Below are 25,106 nucleotides of genomic sequence, written 5' to 3'. Positions count from 1 at the left end.
GCTAGCTTAGGGTTTATTTTACAGGTAAGTATTTATTTTTAAATAGGAATTATTTAGTTATTAATAGTAAGTTTTATTTAGAATAGGTTATGGTAGGGTTAGGGTTAGGTTTAGGGGTTAATATATTTATTTATGGGGGAAAGCGTGAACGAGCACGTAAACTCAGCTCTTGGCTTTTGTGCGGTATGGAGCTTTACGCACCATAATGCACAGCACAAGGAGGTTTTTCAGTAACTCGTACTGGCAGCGCTATGGAAAGTGCGGGACCACTCATTTTATTGCATTCTTTACGCACCCGGTAAAGTGTAAAACTCGGAATCTAGGTGAGTGTGAATAATTGATATATGTGTTTATGTGCTTTAAAGCTTTAAAGATATATTAGTGATAGAATTTATTTGGACTCATGCAAGAATCTTTTGATTAGACCTCATTTGCCAAAAGTACCACTTACACCAATCCACTTAGGGACAGATTTAGTGTGTTCTTTTCAAGCTTGGAAAGCAATTCTATTTACATAAAATGCTTGTTTTTAAAATGTTTGCGTTATCTCTTTATTTTTCTTCAACCTGCTTGTCTTTTGCTAGTCAAACTACAAAGCAGTCACTTTGCAAAACATATTAGTAATTCCATTCTATGTTTCTAACATAAACCTCTTTGCTGCTTGCCCAATCATATGCTTTGCCATAACTCTGCTTTATGCCTATCATTACTTGCAGTTTTTGCCGAATGAAGAGGGACTGACACAAGTCAACAGCTTAGTCTCCACTTTTCCCAAAACCAACATGACCTGGATGGGCCCAGCCATCCCTGTAGTATCACTGGTTCACCCAGACACTATCAAACCTATTGTGGCAGCATCAGGTATAGTAACAACTAATTCTCTGTGGATATTAACCATTTATGACTGTGACTAAGAGGAAGTTAAATTATATTATCAAAATGAGAAGTTCCTGAACTGTAACAGATAAAGAACTTAGATTCTTCATGGTTTAAAAAACCTATAATATATTTTATCTTTCACCTAAAGTTCATAAAAAAAGAGGCTCCTCTTGGGAAGCGATAATATCAGGAATAGGAAATCTATGTGATCAGGCCCGTAAATACATTGATCAACGATTTCGTCTTAATTGTTACATCTTTGCCCTCTTAAGTGACGGACACGATGGACGCACCAAATAAGAATGATGGAATTTACCTTGGCAATAATACTTATCTAATCAGTTGTGATTATATACATTGTATACATCAATCAGTTCCGAGTTGAGTTGTCAAGCAGTTGACTGTTTTTTACATATGAATGCTATTTTTGAGTCTCCTGAGAAATAATTAATTATTCAATCATTGCAGTTTGTATTAGAGCATAATTAATTTGTATTTGATAATAGGTTTCACCTACAAATCTATTGGACAGCCATCGGGTCATCATGTGTCCCCACCTACGCAAATATATATTTGGGCTGGTGAGAACAAGAAGTGGTATTTTCAGAAAAGTTTGCAGTTTACACTCGGCATGTACAGATGTGGCTCAGATACATTAAAGATCTGTTTATTCTATAGTAGTGAGAATCAGTTCAAAGGTTTCATTTTGTTGTTAAATAATAATGACATTAATTTGAGCTTAACATTATAAAGGGAACAAAGGGAAACTAATCACTGACTTATTTAGAAAGGCCACAGCAACTAATTCAATAGTACAATATGACAGTTGTCATTTGCCATTTACTAGATGTGCTATTTCCATGGGTGAATTGTTGAAATAATCGAATTTTTAAAAACCGGGCACTTTAGCATCAAAATTTACATTCACTTTAAATTGTGGTGGTTTCTTAATGGGACTAGCAGTGCTCTGCAGGTACTAAGCTTCACTTTTTTGCATGGGTTAAACACACTATAGTGTAAGGTCAATAGTCTTAAAATAACATGCTTTAACAAATTAGAAGATGTCATTTTTTTACAATTATGGCACTATAATGGGGTCAGGTTATTTTAAACGGGCAGATGGTAGGGGTAGACCATCCTAAAGAGGCAGGGGTTAAGGTAGTCTTAAAAGGACATAGGGTAGACTGGAAGTATTAAAGGGGTAGGGTGAAGATGGGACAAGTATTTACTACGCAAAGCAGAAGACATACAGGCAGAGGTAGATGTAGACAGTCTTAAAAGGGAAGGGGGTAGGTAATTTTAAAAGGAAGGGAGTAGGGTATTTATAGTACAAAAGTGGCAAGGGGTACATAGTCTTAAAGTTGCAGGCATTAGGTGGTAGATATTCTAAAGTGGGCAGGATTAGATAGTTTTAAGGGGGAGGTGTTTAATGCCATGTAGTCAGGTAGACTTAATGAGGGAGATGATTAAGGGGTTGGGTTTTCTTACGGGGACAGGTGATCAGGTAGTCTTAAAGGAACAAGGGGTGAATAGTCTTAAAAGGAATAGGGGGTAGGGATAAACAATCTTAAAAGACAGGGGGTAATATGTATTAATGGGGCAGGAAATAAAGTCTTAAGGGCGGAATGGTTAAGCGGCAGATTTTAAATTACAGTCTGTGTCACTGGTATTAAGGAGGATTAAAATTCCTTTTTTATGTGACTGGTATCAGGGGGTTTCAACTAAATACTCTCTACACCTTCCCTTTAAATACTATCCCTATAAATGTCCTATCCTTTTAGGTGTATTTACCCCTTTCCCTTTAAGAATATTTCTGATGCATCTTTAAGACTATTTTCTCTATCTACCTCCTACCTTGTCCCTTTAATACTACCTGTTCCTCCTGCCCCCTTTAATATGATATAGCCTATACCCGACTCTTTAATACTACCGGATCCCCTGCTCCTTTAAATCTACTAGACCACCTTAATCCTTCTGCACCTTTAAGACAACCTGACCTTCTTCCCCTTTAAGAACACTTGCCCCAAACATTTTCCCCCTTTAAGCCTCCCCTTATTCTTTTAAGGTTATCTTTTCTACCCTTTAAGTAGTTTTCCCCCACCCCTTTAAAACAATCTCCTTCTACACCTTTAAGCCAATCTATCCCATCTTGACTACCTAATGTTTGGGGTTTTATGTCCCTTTAATTAATACTTTATTGTGATATGCATATTTCCAATGTACATATCATCCTCTAGGGCAGCAAACAAATACAAATAATTTGCACCATTTTGTAAGGTTTTGGCTTTCTGTGTATTGAGGCCTCTTAGGCTTAATGGGGCAATTACAATCCTTATGAAGAAAGTCACCTTTAAAGTTTATGGTTTCTTTGTAGACAAATCATTTAGGGCCAGATTATGAATTGAGCACAAAATATTGCATACGTTAAATCGATATTTGCGTTCAACTGAGTAATACCAGCGCACACTAATGTGCACTGGTATTACGAGTTAGGTGCAATGTGAACTTGTCCTTGCATTCTCATTGCACATAAGCATTGCGCTCACAAGAGCGTGCTTCCATAGGCTCCAATGGGAGCCTCATTCTGATACCGTCATACACAGCAAAGAACCTAAGCGCAGCAAAGGTGGTAAGAAGAGCAGCGATGGGCAGCAATTTTAAATTAAATATATATGTATATGATTATATACATATATATATATATGTGTTAATATGTGTATATACACATATTAACACATAAATATATATACAGTATATATATATATATATATATATATATATATACACAGGCAAAGTGCACTCCAGATCCTCCTCACACAACAGCTTCGGGTGCTAGCAAAAGCAAAGTACAGCCAAAAACAGAAAGCACTCCAGGAGTCTTGTTAATTTTATCACCTTTAATAGTGAACGTTTTCGGGCTACAAACAGCCCGTCCTCAAACTTACAAGGTTAGCAAACACTTACCACCCCACTGTGTTATAGACCGCCACCAAGACCAAGTGCGCCACGCTCTCCGCGGTGGATGCGCCGCCCCTAGCGAGTGACGTCATCGCCCGCGGCAACGTGCAAACAACTAAAAAAGGGCAAAGACAACAGTAAGATATGCGGGCATAGAGATAAAAAATTCTAAGCATTATCATAATACAGTAATATGCATTACAGGAGGCAAACTGGTAGATATATCACAAAAGTAATTAAAACAAAAAAAGTCGTTAAGACAAAAAAAACTACCAGAAACAACGGTTGTCATGGTAACCGATAAACAATAAAGAATACCTCAAAAATACAAAGAACAAATGCATAAACGACTATGGGGCTCCACAAAACAAATAGGATTACCAATCTGGTAAATAATTTTATAATAAACACTTATGTAATAAACATTATTGTGTAGAGTGGAGTCGCATACCCGGACAGTCAGAGAAGAAAAAACAAATGATATTTATTATTTCCAAATATAAATAAATCATGGCTCTCATTAATAAACAGCAATACAGAATGTTCATGGACTCCCCATGGATACATCATTCAACCCTGGATACGGGTCATAGAAACACCTGCCAATCCAGCTGTGTATTTAGACCATAAGGTACCAGTGTATTTAATTCGAAAGTCCATTTCGCTTCTCTTTGTAGAAGTAATCGGTTTCTGTCACCCCCTCTGGGTAGTGGTGGTACATGGTCTATGATCGTATACTTAAGATCCATGATGCTGTGATGATGTTCCAGAAAATGTCTGGCCACTGGTTGCTCAGACGCACCCTTGTTAAGTGCCAACTTGATTGCAGATCTGTGGTTTGCCATCCGAGTGCGTAAGTCATCACAAGTTTTTCCTACATAATAAAGCCCGCAAATACAGTGCAAAAGATACACTATATACGTGGTAGTGCATGTCAGGCGGAATTTGTGTTTATAAATTTTTCGTTTATGTGGATGGGTAAAACTTGATCCAGTGATTAACCCCCCACAGGTTGTACAACCTAGACATCGGAACACCCCAGGTTTTTTAATGTCCACATGACCCCACACAGACATTCAAGAAACAACTTGACACATACATCAAATTGATTTATGAACAAGGCTTCATCAATAAAGACACCTATCTTTATTTGGTGGTCCCATACCCGAGAACCCCAGTCCTGTACACTCTCCCCAAAATACATAAGGGGATTTCACCTCCTCCTGGAAGGCCCATTGTATCATCAATAGGGTCCATACAACAGCCTATAGCCACTTTAGTGGATAGATTCCTGCAACCGCTGGTATACCATACACCATCATATTTGAGGGACTCCATGGCACTACTGGAGATGCTCAAGCAATTTGGGGAGGTGGATGATGATATATGGCTAGTCACACTAGATGTGACTAGCTTGTATACTGTAATCCCTCATGATGAGGGGTTACTTGCTGTTTTATTTCATCTATGCAGATTTCCATACATTGGACCTCCTCCTGAGATAATTGGGCAATTATTGGAATTTTGTTTAACCACCAATTACTTTCGCTTTGAACAATCTTTCTTTCTACAGTTAAAGGGTACGGCGATGGGGTCTAATATGGCCCCATCGTACGCCAATTTATTCATGGCCCACTTCGAGGAATTTGGAACAGAGTTATTCAAGGTCAAGAATATTCGCTTTTTTAAGCGATATATAGATGACCTGTTCCTGATCTGGTCTGGGACAGCAGCTAGTCTGGATGAATGGTTTCAGCAGCTTAATCGAGCCAACTTGGCATTGAAATTCAAAATGACTACAAGCAAAAAACAGATCGACTTCTTAGATGTAAGACTATACATCAGCAATGGCAGGATTCAGTCCACCTTATATAGAAAGGAGACGGACAGAAACTCCTTGCTACATTACACTAGTTGCCATCCTCCCCCGTTGAAGAGAGCACTGCCTAAATCTCAATTGCTCCGGGTGGTGAGAAATAATTCTGAACAAGAAAAAAGAGAAGAGCAACTCACTGAGATGATGCAACGATTTGAAGCCAGGAGCTATCCGGATAAATTACTCATGGAACAACGTGCCCAGGTGTGTCAGGACAGCACCTGTACAACTAAGCAGGTGGACAATAGGATGACATTCATCACAACATTTACTGGTGATAAATGCCCCCTAAAGGACATACTAAACAAACATTGGGACATTATTAAGACAGACAGATCATTACCTTTGTATAAGGCTGATCCCCCAAGAGTAGGTTTCAAGAGATCTAGGTCTCTACGGGACTGGCTTATTAAAACTGACCCCATACACAGTTACAAGTCTTCAACATGGCTGGACATTAAAAAACCTGGGGTGTTCCAATGTCTAGGTTGTACAACCTGTGGGGGGTTAATCACTGGATCAAGTTTTACCCATCCACATAAACGAAAAATTTATAAACACAAATTCCGCCTGACATGCACTACCACGTATATAGTGTATCTTTTGCACTGTATTTGCGGGCTTTATTATGTAGGAAAAACTTGTGATGACTTACACACTCGGATGGCAAACCACAGATCTGCAATCAAGTTGGCACTTAACAAGGGTGCGTCTGAGCAACCAGTGGCCAGACATTTTCTGGAACATCATCACAGCATCATGGATCTGAAGTATACGATCATAGACCATGTACCACCACTACCCAGAGGGGGTGACAGAAACCGATTACTTCTACAAAGAGAAGCGAAATGGACTTTCGAATTAAATACACTGGTACCTTATGGTCTAAATACACAGCTGGATTGGCAGGTGTTTCTATGACCCGTATCCAGGGTTGAATGATGTATCCATGGGGAGTCCATGAACATTCTGTATTGCTGTTTATTAATGAGAGCCATGATTTATTTATATTTGGAAATAATAAATATCATTTGTTTTTTCTTCTCTGACTGTCCGGGTATGCGACTCCACTCTACACAATAATGTTTATTACATAAGTGTTTATTATAAAATTATTTACCAGATTGGTAATCCTATTTGTTTTGTGGAGCCCCATAGTCGTTTATGCATTTGTTCTTTGTATTTTTGAGGTATTCTTTATTGTTTATCAGTTACCATGACAACCGTTGTTTCTGGTAGTTTTTTTGTCTTAACGACTTTTTTTGTTTTAATTACTTTTGTGATATATCTACCAGTTTGCCTCCTGTAATGCATATTACTGTATTATGATAATGCTTAGAATTTTTTATCTCTATGCCCGCATATCTTACTGTTGTATTTGCCCTTTTTTAGTTGTTTGCACGTTGCCGCGGGCGATGACGTCACTCGCTAGGGGCGGCGCATCCACCGCGGAGAGCGTGGCGCACTTGGTCTTGGTGGCGGTCTATAACACAGTGGGGTGGTAAGTGTTTGCTAACCTTGTAAGTTTGAGGACGGGCTGTTTGTAGCCCGAAAACGTTTACTATTAAAGGTGATAAAATTAACAAGACTTCTGGAGTGCTTTCTGTTTTTGGCTATATATATATATATATATATATATATATATATATATATATATATATATATATATTGGGAACACACTGTTCCCCATAGACCGCAATGTAAGGGCACTTTTCAATGTGTTTTTTTTTCTAACACCCTACAGCCACCAATCTTTAACCCCTTAAAACTGCCTACTGCAGTATTTTTTAATGGAAAAAAATAATGCTACATTAATTTCTATTGTGGGGGCAATTGGGGCACTTGAAAGAAATGAACCAGAGATCTGATCTCTGGTTAATTTTCTGAGCACTAATTGCTGCCACAAGTTTGCGGTAGCATTAACCAGCCACTTGTAATGGCTGGTTATTTATTAGGCGGCCGCAAATGGGCAAATTTGCCCGTTTGCGGGCGCAAGATAAATTAGCACTCCACCTGCAATTTAGCTCTTAATACATTAAGTTTAAAATTGGTTAGTTGCTATATTCTACTGTATATACATGGAGTACTTATTTCTTTATTTTTATAAGTTGTCTTACTACTAATGAAACCTTTTTTCTTTTCTAAAGTCTTTACTGGCATTTTCGGAGATTGCTTAAAGGAACAATCTACTTAAAAACTGTTGTTGTTTAAAAAGATAGATAATCCCTTTATTACCCTTTTCCCAGTTTTGCATAACCAACACTGTTATATTAATATACTTTTTACTGGAATGTCCATCACTGAGGGAGACTTCCGGTGGGCGGGTCGGAGCAGCAACACTGCAGCAGCCTCCGAGATCCACACCGCGCTCGATTCCCCCTAGGCCTTCATGATACTAAACACGCTGGGGGCACTGTTGCAGTCAGTGCTAAGAGCTAGAGGGGACTACGTCAAACAGAGCCTCTCCTTGGGAAGTCCAAGTGCGCGACGCAGCACGCACTAGTGAACAAACCTCAAGCACAGTCATTCTCCCTGCATACTGGAGCCGCGCAGCCTAAGGAAACTGACGGGTAGTACCGCCAGCAAACAAGATCCGCTGATCACTGGAGAGACATCTGGGCGACGGTAGAGAACAGAAGGTATGGGCCCCTGTCTGACCTGTAAGCCTGGTGAGAGATAGTGGTGACCGCAGCCAGAGGCATATCAAGACGAGGGTATGTAAGCACTACATTTAAGTCAAAGGAAGCGAGAGGTTAGGTCTTAAAAACTTTAAAAAAAAAAAGGGGGGCCACTATTTGGTAACGCCACGTGAATACGTCGGCAGGGGCTGAAAAAAGTGTCACGGCAGTCCCCCAGATAAGTTGTGGCTGATGTGGGCTGTAAATTTTTTAAAACACTGGCTAAATAAGGGAGAAGTTTGTGTTTTTTCTGTTTCTCTCAAGAATTTGACAGAGAAGTAGCTCCCAGATCTTACAGAAAGCACAGATATCTACAGAAATATCTACATAAATATACGCCTGCTACTATGTTTTCTGGAAAAGTGTAGTAGGAGATATTTACATAAAGTAGTTACTACTACTATTACTGCATTATTAAATATTACACCTCTCCCACCTGATGATGTCTTTCTTGAGTGGGAGAAATCAAGGCTAAAATAAGAAAATAAGAGCTGCAGCCCAATAGGAATTGTCTCTAAGGCTGAAAAAACGCTGAACAGGAACATATACAGGCTGTAATTTATTGCTCAGTGTCTATTGATAGGCCAATTGAAATAAGGACACACAAGATCCATCTCAGAATATAGATACTCTCTATGGTCACAGAAGAGGAAAAAAGAAAAGAGAAAAAAAAATGGGAAGGGGAAGGGGAGAAAAAAAAGAGAAGGGACTTAAATTGACTTTGTGTAATTGTGCAAGTCAAACTAGTATATTTTGTACAAAATTTCGGTTGTTAATTGGCTGAATCAAAATCTTATGATCCCTGTAGTAGATAAAGTGTAATTCTAGGAAGCAGAAAATGTAACTTGGAGAGTCAATTGAAAAGTTCAACAGTAATTATTTGGGTAATAGAAGGAGCTTGCCTAGTAAAAGTCTCTTGCTGTATATGATTGATTTGGTTTAAATTGCTGGGTCACTGCTGGTTACTCTGACTTAGATATATAAATTTAACTCTACTTTCACCCCCTAATCACTCTTTATAAAAGAAACACTGAGCTCACATGCTCACCTATTAGTTATACACACACATGAGGATAGATTTATAGCCTCTCTGAGGCTTGTTTTGTTTTTTTGCATTACCTCGTTGGTTTATCACTTTTTTTTTTTTTCTCTCTCACACATTTGTATGTATAAATATATTACTCATACCAAAAGTAAATCACCAGCAATGACGTCCAGGAGTAAGGAAAAAATAAATAGAAGTAGTAATGAAACTCTGGTTGAACTCCCCATTGAAAGTAACACACAAATAGACACACAAGCACTGGTAAAAAGTATGACTGACATATTTTTTCCTAAATTTCAACAGATTAAAACTGACATATCTATCTTGACTAATGAACTGAGACAATTTGCTTCCAGATTATCAGAGGCTGAACAGCATATTTCAGATCTGGAAGATAATTCTGCAAATATTAAAGAGAGAACTGAATCTAATGAAAAAAGGCTTATTATGTTACAACAGAAGGTAGATGATCTTGAAAACAGATCTTGTAGAAATAATATTAAGATTATAGGTGTTCCAGAAACTCCATGTTATTATTACTTAATTAAATTTACATCAGACACATTACCTAAGCTGTTGTAAATACAAGGGATGGAACATCCACCCATCATAGAAAGGGCACACCGTATTGGTCCATTTATTGAAAGTAGATATATTGAAAGACCAAGACCTATCATTGTGAAATTACTTAACTTTCAAGATAAGCTTAAACTCTTGCAAGAATATAGAAAAAAGAGAGAGAGATATCTGGAAGATAAGAGAATCTTTTTATTCTCAGATTACTCATCTGAGGTAACGAATAGGAGGAAAGAAATGTCTCCATTCTGTTCTAGGTTGATAAAGGAAGGTCTAAACTCCACAATGTTATATCCTGCTAGGATTAAGGTGCAAATAGGTTCTGAGATCGTACTCCTAGAAAATGTCAAAGAGGTTAAGGCATTCATGGTTAAGTTCTTGAAGGGATAATGTTCATGAGGCTTGTATATCTGGGAATAGTTAGTGTGGGTAAATGTCTGCATGTTTGTGGGTTTTTTTGTTTTGGTTTTTTTTCTCTCCCTCCTCGAACGGCAAGAATTTAAACACACGGGGGGCAGAGCTAACCGCCAAGCTAGCAGGACGTGTGCTGAGGGAGCTCTCTGCATTACTCTCTAAAAAAACTCTAATTTTGCCCAACATCAAAGTCAGTCAACTTTTATTTTATAATAATACCCCAAGAGCTCAAGTGTCTTTCTGGGAGAGGGAAGTTCTTTACCCTGAAATTGAGGTGGACAGCGTTTACAGAGCCAGTACTTTTTCACAGGGTGTCCGCAAGCACTAACCTAACCCTTGAATCCTGAGATCGGAGAACCCGTTGCTCCCTTAACGCTACTCTCTGGAGGGTCGGGGCTCCGCTCCAGAGTAGCAGACTCACACCAAACACCAACAGGGAAGCATCGGATATTCAAGGAGGCCCTGAGCTGCACGCAACCTGCCTCTTCGCCCGGCCATCTCGGCCGACCCCCTGATCCCTTACCAGGAGGGTTAGTCTGTTCAGGGCACCTTCTGACCACTATCCAACAACGGCTGAGTAACTCAGGGATCAGTGGAAGAGGCTCCCGAGTTCAAGTGCACCACTATATTCCTGGCGCGAACATCCGCCATTTTGCGCAGTGACCTCCTGACACCACAACAGACCTTAGACTCTCAGGCCCAAGAACAATCCTCTACAAGAGACTTTCTGTTACTGGTAAGAACTTCTTATTTGACCCTTACCTCAATGCTATGGGTGGCCCACTTTGCTTTCCTGCCTTGTGCTTCACTTTACCTGACCCACGCGGCCATTGAGGCCCTCACAGTCATCCGCTCACAGACACTGCCTCCCTCATCTGACTTGGGGATTTCCCCCTCAATAGCCCTCACCCCTCCATTTCAATAGTAATGTAAGATTGACTGCAGTTGCTTAGGTTTGGGTGCTATATAGGGGCGACTCTGGGCCACCTGTAGAGAATAAAGAGGAGCTAAACAATTAAACTAAATGGAGCATAATGACAGAGGAGGGGACAGGAGGTCACAAACAAGGAAACAGAACAGCAAATACATAGAGCTGTAGCAAAAAGAGGGGAAAGAAATAGGAAAGAGAAAATATTAAGTGTATAACACATACACAGAAGGGAAGACAGTTAAAGCAGCTGAAGAGGAAAAGAGAGAGGGGTTGAAAACCAATAGCCTCCCAAAGCTCCCTACATCACTTATCAATATCCTGCAGGCTTTACTGTCGTGAACACCCTGTGGTGGCCTCCTTGTCCTAGCCCACAGGTTCTCCTATTGAAGCCTCTTCCCCTCTATTTCTCACCGAGGCCTACCCGGTGGGTCATATCCACGCTCTTTTTCCCCACATCATCATAAGGTGACACCCTCCCTAGGGGGAGAGGCCCCTCACCCAGGAAATTAAGACTTTCTTCATGACTTAAGATGTGCTAAGGGATGACCTAGTGGGGCATATGGGCACACCGGGGGAGTGAGGCCAACAGTTCCAGCTACCTACATATGGTGAGAGACATTCTATCCTAACAAAACAGAGGTGAGCCCAGTCTTGGCTGTGTATACATTGATATCTTCCAGTCGAATAGGAAAAAATCTAGGCCAGTGGGACCTCCCAGAAGGACTGTTGTCGACCATTTTAGAAATCCTTCCAGAGACGACTTCGACTCTTCTCCTGAAGGGGCTCCTTCTATAGAGGACCGGGAGACCGACCCTACTATTGGAGCCTCCTCCAGTCAAGCTCCCCCACTCGACAACATGGCAGCTAGCATTGTGGACACTCTTTCTCAATGAATGAACAGCCTCCAAGATACCCTAATCAAGGTCATTAAGGGCTCTGCTGCAGAACTGCGTAGGGATATAGCGGCAATTGGTAAACGAATAGAGGCATTGGAGAGGAAGAAAGAAGATCTGGCTGTTGATCATGAGCATCTTTTATCCTATTCTCAAAACCTAGACACCCAGATCTCGGATCTGGAGCTGAAACTCTCTGACCTGGAGGACAGATCCAGAAGAAATAATTTAAGGTTCAGAGGAGTTTCTGAGGAGATTGCCACAACAGAGCTTGACAAGTTTATTAGTGACTTTTGTACTCAATTCCTTACTGATATGGATGATCCAAGTTTTCTCTTAGACAGGGTCCATTGCACCCCAAGACCCTGTAATATATCTGCAGATAAACCCAGAGATGTCCTGGCCAGGGTCCACTTTTTCATGCATAAAGAAAAGATCTTAAAAGAACTTGCTAATAAACAAACTATGCCGGAAAAATTCCAGTCCATCTCAGTGTTTCCAAACCTCTCTCAGTTTACTCTCCAGAGGAGACAGTCCTTCACCCCGTTCACACAAGTCTTGAGACAACATAATGTGAAGTATAGGTGGGGATACCCCACCAAGCTCATTGTCAACAGAATAGGGACTTTACACACCATCTCCAACATAAATGACGGCATGGATCTTCTCAAGAACGGGGACCTTAAGAGGGCTGTTACCCCTCCGGGGGGACTAGATCAATCTTACCGGCTTCAAGTCTTGGCCCCAGAATGGGCTCCCACCCCACAAAGATCAGCTTTGGGCCATACCCTAACAGTCACTTCAACAGCATCCTTGCCCAACCTCTTGGAAAAAGACACTTAATCCGAAAGACTCTAGTTTTGTTATGGACATATGTAATCCCTATTGTTGTTTAGGGAACCTTAACTCTCTATGCAAATGTTGATATGGAAGAACTTCTTTTTGTGTCTCTCCTTTCTTACTTCTTTCTGGTGGGTTCCACGCCCCAAAAGAGGTATGTCCATATATTTGGTGATAATGTTTTTATCTCTCATGGGTGCTCTGGCTCACGTGCTGGGCTCCATTGTTCCTCATCTAGATCCAAGTCCTCATGCTCTCGAGAGTAAGAAACCCATATGAGCTACTGGTGAGTCTGAGGTATTTGAGTTGCCAATTGATGTTAGGGATCCAACTCAGCCCTTGAATAGAATCAATCCCTGCCTAGCCATAACCCTGCCTGTTTGTACATGCCTTAACTTGAAGGAGGGAATAACCCAGATCAAGAGGCCGATGTAACCTAGCGTAACTAAACCAAATAGTAAGTAAGAACTCCTCCCACTTCCTCAGTTTTTACCAAAGGACTACTCTTTCTTAAGCGGTCTCATTCCTATATGCCATTTATTGGCCACTAGCTCCTGGAATACCCCGTCATAGTGCTATTTATCATAATTCTACCCTTTTACGGGTAGCTTTCATTATTCATTTCTCCAACCCCCCAGTCCCGAGTAGGCCCAAGAGAAATGATCCCCTTACATGACCCTGACACCTCCCGTGACAAGATGTCCTTAACTCACTGCAATGTGACATGGGTCAGGAAAACACTATATACCCAATTAAAGGTATGAGCTAAACCCTATTACTCTGAGATAGGCCCCCCTTGGCCCATAATAGGTACTGATGTAACTACTATTGTTTATTAATTATGTTGGGGGTAAGGTTTTATCTTCACCATTTTCTATGGGGTATACCTTCTTAATATTTGGTGCTATTTTTCCTCACTGACAAAGTTCAAATGGTTTATTGATTAATGCTTGTATGTTCCTTTTGTGGTTTTGGGGTCCCTCGCCATCCGGAGATGTTGAACCCTGGAACCAGATGAGGTGAACATGGTCATTGGAGTGAGAGCTGTTTGATAGGAATTGTATAACCTGAGAGCCTTGTGTCTGTTGGTAGTGGATTGATCCCATCTACTCTACCCAGATCTGCTCTCAGAGGGAATGGGACTTCACACAAACTCAACAGGTATCATATCACACCTGTAATAATATCATGTATGGACTTCATTCCACTAGGTTGGAAACACAGGGAGATATATATACACTATTTAATAATTATACCCACTCTTGCACACATCGCCCCATGACTCTCAGAGAGATCACATGTTTATAGTTAGAGTGGGTTGTCTCTTTAAAAGCACCTGCTAAATTACCCAGAGCTCAAAATCAGAAAGTCATCCCTCCCACCCAAATAGTGGACTTTACCGTTCTTAGGCTTAGCCCAGTACAACCCCCTGGGTGTCTACTGAGTCCACTACCGATAGACCATTATACCCTATAATGTTGAGAGACCCCCAGGTGGTGGCCTGGAACCCAAATACCATAACATAGTTTTTTTTTTTTTTTTTTTCTCTCTAAGGAAGTTATTGTTCTTAATGTAGTTGGGACTGTTCCCTTTCATGCTTAGGAGCCCTATGGCTTTATATTGTTTCACTCCCTTCTCCCCCGGTGACCCCTCAATTGCCCCCTTTGAAAGGTCACTCTGTAGTTTATGTACTAGATTCTCCCTATGTACTCCCCCCCAATTTAGTATTTCTCATCTTGATGAGATCAAGGAATCCGATTACCCTTTGGTAAATTTTCTAGTTCCTTGTTAGGCGGTGAATAGTGCCGCCAGTTTCTTCAAATATAGTTTGGTTTCAATGCAAGCCTATATCTTTAACTTGTGCTGTCTTTTGCTCCTTTGTTACACAGTTGCTCGTTTGACCCCAGGCCCTTCTAGGGACACGTTTTACTACCGAGATATCAGAACGTTCAGATTTCCTCCATCTCCGGTACCAACTCGACAATGAACCTCCTCCCCCTCCCTAATATGGATAGAGGACCGAATACTCGAACTTTTGCCTCGCTAAATTGTAAAGGCTTAAATTCTCCTACTAAGCCTAGACTTCTGAATAATTATATGCATTCCAACAGAGTCAAAATTGTATTCCCTCAGGAGACCCATTGGTTATCTTCCACACTGCCGATATTTAAATCCTCACTCTATACTCACTTTGTCTCGGCCTCACATTCTGACAAGTCGAGAGGAGTAGCCATTTTCATTCACAAACAAGTCAGCTTTGAAAACATATATTTAGAGTCGGACCCAGAGGGCAGATTCCTTGTTTTAATTTGCAAACTAGATAACCAGCTTTTCACGCTTGTTAATATATATGCCCCAAACCAAAATCAACCTAGGTTCTTGAAGATCTTACTTCAGAGCATTGACAGACTTAAGTCAGGGACTCTTCTACTGATAGGGGGCGACTTTAACATGATCTGGGACCCCTCCTTAGATAAAAAAGTTAGTGCCAATAGAATAATTGACTCATATTCAGTTACTACAGCCAAAAGGTTTAGAGATCTCATTTAACAATATAACTTATATGACACCTGGAGAGCATACCACCCCACTGATAGGGACTACACATTTTTCTCTAGGCCACACAGTTCCTATTCAAGATTGGACTACTTCTTCACAGGCACATGGACCCTTAATAGAATCCGTGGGTCTGTAATCAAGCCCTGCTCCTGGTCAGATCATGTCGCCCTGATACTTTCCCTCGACTCCAATTTACAAACGTCAGCTCGCCCAGGCTGGAGACTGCCGGACTGTCTCTGGTCGGATCTGGACTTCCTACTCCTAATTCTAAATTCTATCTAAGAATATCTGACTCATAACTCTGATTCTGCCACCTGCCAGCAGACAATTTGGGCAGCCTTAAAAGCCTGTATTAGAGGCGTTTGTATCCACAAGTAAGCCTCCATCAAGCAATCGAAGGGTGCCCCATTGGGCCTTCTAGTTGCTAATCTTCATGCTAAAGAAAAGCTTAACAAAGCTAATCCTACTCCAGAGGTATCCTCGGAAGTGGAAGTCCTCCGCAGTCAGATTAAGGAGCTAGAAACCAATCGTATCCAGGAGGCTACACATAGGTTCAAACAGCTCCTATACTACCAAGGGAATAAAGCATCTACTCTTCTAGCGTGCAAACTTCGTGGTAGGTGTGCGAGTTCCCACATTCTTTCCATAAACAAAGAGGGTCGACAGTTCACATCCCCCAGGGATATAGGTGAAGCCTTCGCGGCTTACTACTCTGAACTGTATAACCTTCAAAAATCGGAACTTGGAGAACCCCTTCTCCAAACTAAAATTAGAGACTTCTTAAAAACCTTAGGACCCCCTACCTTAATGGGGGCTAAGGTGTATCCGCTCATTGCTCCATTCTCTGCCAGAGAGTTAAAGGGAGCTATCAGTCAGCTCCAAAATGGCAGAACGCCACGACCGGATGGATTTCCAGCCATGTTTTACAAGCCTTTTCAGACCATTCTTTCCCCACTCCTGCTCTGGGCCTTTTCAGAAGCTAGAAACTATGGTACCTTTAGAAGCGAATTATTAGAAGCCACGATACTCACCACCCAAAAGCCTAACAAAAACCCATCTCAATGCAGCAGCTATCGTCCAATTTCACTCATCAACATCGATGTGAAACTCTACTCTAAAATATGGGCAAATAGACTATGCCTCCTCACCCCTGCTTTACTTGACCCTGATCAGGTTGGGTTCACATGGGGCAGAGAGGGCCCGGATAACACCAGGAGGATATTGAACATCTTCTCTGAGGCTAATAGACTGAAGGTCCCCATGCTGAGAAAGCATTTGACAGGGTAAGATGGGAATACCTGTGGGAGGTGCTGCTGCTGTTTGGGCTCCCTAGCAAAACTGTTAAAGCCATCCAGGCCCTATACAGCTCCCCCTACACCAAAGTTAAGGGACTTGGTTTTTGCTCATCGATGTTCCCCATCACTAACGGAACAAGACAAGGCTGCTCCCTTTCGCCCATAATATTTGCATTGGAGATTGAGCCTTTAGCCCAAGCTATCAGGCAGTCACCTCTAATAAGAGGGGTTCCCCTGAGTCCCTCAGAAGGAGTGAGAGGTGGAGGAGAAAAAATAGTATTATTTGCAGATGACATTACCCTCTTCCCCACGTATCCTCTAGGCTTACTCCCAGCGTTGTTTGACCTCATCACCCAGTTCGGCTCTCTGAGCTTTTACAAGATTAATTTCTCCAAAACGGAAGCTCTGCTCATTCATATTCCGCAATTTGAGTTGGAAATCCTCAAAGACTCATACCAATTTAATTGGGTGTCAGAGACCATCACCAACCTGGGAGTCCAATTGGGTCTGGATATCAACATAGTGAGGGAAAAGAACTATGATAAACTCCTATGGGAGATTAAAGGTCTTCTGAACTCTTGGACTTTCCGGGAGGTCTCCTGGTTGGGACGCATCGCATTGGTAAAGATGACAATTTTGCCAAAAATACTTTACTACTTCAGGTGCCTGCCACTAAACCTACCCAGGGACTACCTGGATAGTTTCAATGCCCTGATCATGAGGTATGTGTGGCAAGGAAAGAAACCTAGAGTTTCTAAGAAAACGCTCCAAAAACCCTTTCATCTGGGAGGTGTCTCTCTTCCCAACCTCTCCATCTATTATGAGGCTGCCCGCCTCACCCACATCTCTTGTTGGGGTTCTGTTGATAGCCCCCAAGGCTGGAAAAAAAGTTGAACAGTTTTCTCTCCCTTGGGGATCATCCTGGGGGATTTACCCTGGCTCCCGGATTATCAAGTTAAATGTCTAAATATCCAAAATATTAATATTACACAGAACCTAGACATATGGAAATCTATCAGACACTACTCTGAGATAGCTCCTCGTCCGTCCCCAATTCCCTCTATCTCCGGTCTGTTATGCAGTCTTCCGAATTCACATGTTACACAGTGGAGGAAATGGAATCTTATACATGTGTCCGACCTATACCATCAGAATACATTACAGCTGGCTGACCCATTACCAGAAGAGTGTGACCTCTTGCCTCCTTGGTTTCAATTTGAATGGCTTAGACTACATAAATTTCTCACTAGCTGGGGTTTTCCAACCTCAAATCTGAGACAACGCTCTATCTGGGAGGGGAGGTGGCAGTCGGGCTTGGCTCAGATCCAACCCCTCTCTGTCCACTATAGTCTAATCATGAAGGATGTAGTGGCTGGAGACATCTGGCAGTTGAAGGCCTGAGCTCAAGACGTAAAATTTACAATCTCTGACTGGACCTGGACGCATGCCTTTTCACTCACCAAGAGAACACTTCACTGTGCTAATTCAGTAGAACTATATGTTAAAATCTCACTCAGATGGCACTTCACTCCCCTAAGGCTAGCACAGATGTCCTCTACCTATTCCCCTTTGTGTTGGAGAAACTGCGGACAGGTAGGAAACGACCTTCACACTTGGTGGTCATGCCCAGGACTAGATAGAGTATAGGAGGAGGTGTTCCATCTCTGTAGATCTGTCGGAATCTCACTCCTGAAAGACCATAAAGTTGCTCTACTCCATATCTTCCCTCTGAAAATGTCTAAACCTCTGAAACAACTAGCCATCTTTATATTCACAGCTACCAAGATCTCGATTGCTAGATGTTGAAGACAGCAAGAACCCCCCCTCTGACTGCTATTAAGAAAACCTTAGAGATATTTGCCTCTACGGAACAAGGTTTCTTCCAACACCTGAAAAAACTAGACTCCTACTGGAGGATTTGGGACACCTGGTTTCATGGATAAGAGCCTGCACAAAGTTAGTGACGCTCTACATAGATCTCACTCCGGGGGGCCATATGTCCCACATCTGAACGGCCAAATGGATTGGCTGGAGGAACCCATTCACTCAACTTCTTCCCCCACTATCCACCCCCTCACCTTTTACCTTTTCCTTCTTTTCTTTCCTTCTCCTTCTCTCTCCACCTGCCTGATTACAATTAGGTAATTTAAGCTTTTGCAGCCGAACACAGTACGACCCATTTGGGTACCTCACTGACACTTTCATGATCCTAACTTGTATAATGTCTGCTACCATTTTAGAGGTCAGCTACACATTAGGTTACAGCAACTCCTGCAAAGATTACAAATGAACCCTATAGGTAAAGACGCACAGCATTGAATCATTTTAGTTATGCTAAATCCATTTTAACGCAGTTCAGATGTAAAATGAGGTAACCGAGGCTCATGTCTCTTATGAATGTTTTACTGTTTTTGTTCTCAGAGAATCATTTGACGACCATTGTTCATTATTCCATTTCTTTACTCATACTATGCACATATAATTGAGATGTCTTCCGTTCCCCCCTGTAACCAAATGGAACGAACATATTTTTCGATGCATGTATGTTCAACATTAATACCTCAATAAAAATTTTTGATTAAAAAAAAAAGAATTTAAACACACATGAAAATACATCTTAATTGTGTCTCCTGGAATGTGGGCAGCATCACATCCCCTAAAAAAAAGGAAAGCTATAATTAAACATTGTAGAGATTTGGAGGCAGATGTCGCGTTCATCCAGGCAGGAGACGCATCTTAAAGGTGAAGAACTCTCTAAATTAAAAGGAGGATGGGTGGGAGAAGTGATAGGAACTCCCTGCCGGAGTAGAAAAAAAGGTGTTGCTATTTTATTAAAAAAAAGATCTCCAATATTTAATCTCAACATGTGAGATAGATCCAGAAGATAGATATATTATTTTAAAATTAGAAGTTGGTAAACAAAAATTTACACTATGTAATGTCTACGGTCTGAATGAGTACTCCCCAGGATTTTGGACTAATCTACAAATTAGACTATTGGAAAGCTATGAAGGAAACCTTGTAGTAGGTGGGGACTTCAATATGGTCTTTCAAATACCCTTGGATAGGTATAGGCCTAATAAAAAAGTAAAAAAAGAAAACAAAGAGAGATAGATTAGAGACAAAACTCCTGAAAAAACTTTATAAATAATCTTAATCTAAACGATATCTGGAGAATAAACAACCCAACAGTAAGGGAGTATACTTGTGCCTCTAAAGCACATTAAACCTTCTCTAGATTAGATATGTTTTTAGTCTCCGAAAAATTGATAGGGGTTAATGCTAAAGTCGTAATGAAAATATTACAATTTAAGATCATGGTCCCATTTTATTAGACATTACTCTGGACAGTTCACTGTTTTTTTTTTTTCAGAAGGTTTTGTTTCCCAATTTATTTATTACATGATTTCGAATTTAAAAACCATCTTTCTCGGCAGTGGCAGGAATATATCTCCCTAAACCAAACATATGCAGATAAACCGGAGTTACTTTGTGAAGCCTCAAAGGCAGTAATAAGAGGGGAGGTTATTGCATATGTTAGCAAGATTAAAAACAAACAAAGAAATAGAGAAAAAGAAATAATAAATAGGCTTGTTTCCTCCTTTAATAGATATTTAGAAAATCGCACTTACCAGAACTGGTGTAAATACGAGGAAGCTAAAAAGCCAGGGATACTTGGCTAATATATTTGTCTACTCAGCAAGAAACTAGACAAGGAGCCATGTTTTATAGACATGGAAATAAAACAGGAATATTCCTCGTAAAACTAGTTAAGAGTGTCCATAAGACACTAAAGACAATAAGACAATAAAAGGGAAAGAGACCACTCACAAAAATACAGAAGATATTATGAAAGGGTTTGTAGAATATTATCAAAAAGTATACAGTTCTCAGTAATTAGATAATAAAAATAAGACAGAATTCTGGGCTAACACTAAATTACCTAAAATCAGTCAGGAAGCAATGTCTAAAATTATGCTTCCAACATCAGAAGAGGAAATTAAGAAAGCAATTAAAAAACTAAAATGTAGTAAATCTCCAGGACCAGACCTTATGCCAAATGAATATTATAAAATGATGGTAGACTGTATAACTCCAACGTTAGGATCTTTAATTCTTATTTGATTGAAAAAAAAGGGATGTCATCTAATTTCACGGCCTCATGGACAACCTTAATAATTAAACCACAAAAAGACCCAGAGGAGATGGGATCTTATAGACCGATATCCCTTCTTAATACAGATTATAAACTATTAAAAAGTATAATCGCTGAAAGACTTCAAAACTCTTTAAACTCTTTAATTCATCTAGATCAAATAGGCTTCCTGAGAGGAAGAAATTCAGCATCTAACATAAGAAAAGTGTTTATAGCATTGGATTATCTCAATCGGGAGGAGAAAGAGAATACTCAGAATAGGGTAGCCCAAGATTTGGCCATAATATCTCTTGATGCAGAGAAAGCTTTTGACTCTGTAGAATGGGATCATCTATTCATTTCACTGTTACAATTTGGTTTTCAAGATAATTTTATTTGCTTTCTTAAAAAAATATTTAACTCCCCAGTGACTGCCTTGTTAATAAATGGACAATTATCTAAAAATATTAAGTTAGAAAGGGGTACAAGACAGGGCTGTCCTTTATCTCCGCTACTCTTTGATTTAGCAATTGAACGTCTAGCAGATAGCCTAAGAGAAAGAATTCAGGGGATAAATATAGGTAACTATGAACTAAAAGAATCACTTTATGTGGATGATCTCTTATTATTTATCAGAGATACGGATAAAAATATCCTGATAATATTGAAGGTAATAACAAAATATAGCTCATTGTCTGGATGTAAAATTAATACCAGTAAATCACAAATGTTATGGCTTCGTAAACCGAGCAATATGGAAACAAGATCAGAGAAAGTTTTTGATGACTTTCACGAATATATAAAATATCTAGGCATTTATATTTCTCTAGTGGAGCATGATTGGTATAGTTTAAATTTTCCTCCAATAATTAAAAAAGTGAAGGAAGATCTTAAAAAGTGGAGTAAATGACCAATTTCACTTACAGGCAGAATAAATCTTGTTAAAATGATAATTTTTCCAAAGATAAAGGCCCCTAGTTATCAAGCCGTCAACCTCAAATACACTGGAATTCCACAGCGTATTTGTGGCGAGGCTGATTTGCCTTAGTTATCAAGCCCTAGACACCGGCAAAAGTAGAATTTTGTGACGTAAGCTTCGATCCGCCGGACTCAGTCCGACACAGATCGATTCTTATGTCACTCCAGATGTTCCAGACACACAAGTTCGGCACAATCTGACTACTTTTGCTAGTTATAAAAAAACTAGCAGGTACGCTCAGCACTTTTCCGGCCCAGCGTACCTGGTTTTCAAACCGCCGCCCTGGAGGCGGCGGATCCCATAGGAATCAATGGGAGTCTGCCCATAGCGAAAGTTCATGTTCGCTGCTGCCAGACATCCCATTGATTCCTATAGGAGCTGTCTACACCTAACACCCTAACATGTACCCCGAGTCTAAACACCCCTAATCTGCCCCCCTACACCGCTGCAACTAAATAAATGTATTACCCCTAAACTGCCGCTCCCGGACCCCGCCGCCACCTACATTATACCTAGTAACCCCTATCCTGCCCCCCCTACACCGTCGCCACCTATAATAAAGTTATTAACCCCTATCCTGCCCCCCCTACACCGTCTCCACCTATAATAAAGTTATTAACCCCTATCCTGACGATCCTGGACCCCGCCGCAACTAAATAAATTGTTTAACCCCTAAACCACCGCTCTCGGACCCCGCCACCACCTATATTAAACTTATTAACCCCTAATCTGCCCCCCCTACACCGTCACCACCAATAATAAATTTATTAACCCCTATCCTGCCCCCCTACACCGCCGCCACTGTAATAAAATTATTAACCCCTAAACCTAGGTCTAACACTAACCCTAACACCCCCCTAACTTAAATATTAATTAAATAAATCTAAATAATGTTTCTCTTATTAACTAAATTAATCCTATTTAAAACTAAATACTTACCTTTAAAATAAACCCTAATATAGCTACAATATAATAGAACAAAAGTAGCAGTCGCACCTCAATATCCTTAATCAGAGGTTGTCTTTATTACCACATACTGGGAGCCAGGAAAACAGAACAACGTTTCGGGCTATAAACCCTTAGTCATGTTCAATGTCAAAGGATATTGTGGTGCGGCTGCTACTTTTGTTCTATTTTACTTTGTGGATTTTTGCAGTAATCCTATTGCAGTATGCACCCTATCAAGGATTGAAGTGCTGGATTTTGAACTGTTTCTTCTCATAGCTACAATATAAATAATAATTATATTGTAGCTATCTTAGGATTTATTTTTATTTTACAGGCAAATTTCAATTTATTTTAACTAGGTACAATAGCTATTAAATAGTTATTAACTATTTAATAGCTACCTAGTTAAAATAAAGAGAAATTAACCTGTAAAATAAAAACTAACCTAAGTTACAATTACACCTAACACTACACTATACTTTAATAAATTAATCCTATTTAAAACTAAATACTTACCTGTAAAATAAACCCTAAGATAGTTACAATGTAATTAATAATTACATTGTAGCTATTTTAGGATTTATATTTATTTTACAGGTAACTTTGTATTTATTTTAGTTAGTTAGAATAGTTATTAAATAGTTATTAACTATTTAATAACTACCTAGCTAAAAGAACTACAAAATTACCTGTAAAATAAATCCTAACCTAAGTTACAATTAAACCTAACACTACATTATCATTAAATTAGTTAAATAAATTAGCTACAAATAACTACAATTAAATTCAATTAAATAAACTAACTAAAGTACAAAAAATAAAAAAGCTAAGTTACAAAAAGTAAAAAAAGAAGTTACAAATATTTCAAAAATATTACAACAATTTTAAGCTACTTACACCTAATCTAAGCCCCCTAATAAAATAACAAAGCCCCCCAAAATAAAAAAATTCCCTATCCTATTCTACATTAAAAAGTTACCAGCTCTATTACCTTACCAGCCCTTAAAAGGGCCTTTTGCGGGGCATGCCCCAAAGAATTCAGCTCTTTTGCCTGTAAAACAAAATACAACCCCCCCCCAACATTAAAACCCACCACCCACATACCCCTAATCTAACCCAAACCCCCCTTAAATAAACCTAACACTACCCCCCTGAAGATCATCCTACCTTGAGCCGTCTTCAGCCAGCCGACCACCGATGGAATCGAAGAGGAGATCCGGAGTGGCAGAAGTCATCATCCAAGGGGCGCTGAAGAAGTCTTCCATCCGATTGAAGTCAACATCCAGGCGGCGCTGAAGAAGTCTTCCATCCGATTGAAGTCTTCATCCAAGCGGCGTCTTCAATCTTCATCCATCCAGAGCGGAGCGGAGCCATCTTCAGACGAGCCTACGCGGAGCCATCCTCTTCTTCCCGACGACTAACGACAAATGACGGTACCTTTAAGTGACATCATCCAAGATGGCGTCCCTTCAATTCCGATTGGCTGATAGGATTCTATCAGCCAATCGGAATTAAGGTAGGAAAAATCTGATTGGCTGATTTAATCCTATCAACCAATCGGAATTGAAGGGACGCCATCTTGGATGACGTCACTTAAAGGTACCGTCATTCGTCGTTAGTCGTCGGGAAGAAGAGGATGGCTCCGCAACGGCTCGTCTGAAGATGGCTCCGCTCCGCTCCGGATGGATGAAGATTGAAGACGACGCTTGGATGAAGACTTCAATCGGATTGAAGACTTCTTTAGCGCCGCCTGGATGTTGACTTAAATCGGATGGAAGACTTCTTCAGCGCCCCTTGGATGATGACTTCTGCCGCTCCGGATCTCCTCTTTGGTTCCATCAGTGGTTGGCTGGCTGAAGACGGCTCAAGGTAGGAGGGGGTAGTGTTAGGTTTATTTAAGGGGGGTTTGGGTTAGATTAGGGGTATGTGGGTGGTGGGTTTTAATGTTGGGGGGGTTGTATTTTATTTTACAGGCAAAAGAGCTGAATTATTTTGGGCATGCCCTTTTAAGGGCTGGTAAGGTAATAGAGCTGGTAACTTTTTAATGTAGAATAGTGTAGGGAATTTTTTTATTTTGGGGGTTTTGTTATTTTATTAGGG

General features: G+C 40.3%; 1 protein-coding gene across 1 annotated transcript in view; it reads left to right on the top strand.

Moving 5' to 3' along the window:
* LOC128653724 (ultra-long-chain fatty acid omega-hydroxylase-like) overlaps positions 1-25,106 on the top strand; it is a 157,654-nt gene that overhangs the window by 31,339 nt on the left and 101,209 nt on the right. The window contains 1 exon segment of the mRNA XM_053707183.1: positions 717-861. Coding sequence (XP_053563158.1) covers positions 717-861 — 145 coding nt within the window.

Source organism: Bombina bombina, chromosome 3 (assembly GCF_027579735.1).
Source record: "Bombina bombina isolate aBomBom1 chromosome 3, aBomBom1.pri, whole genome shotgun sequence".
Classification (NCBI taxonomy): Eukaryota; Metazoa; Chordata; class Amphibia; order Anura; family Bombinatoridae; genus Bombina; species Bombina bombina.
The sequence above is the reverse complement of the archived record's forward strand: the minus strand, read 5'-3'. Positions and strand labels throughout refer to the sequence as shown.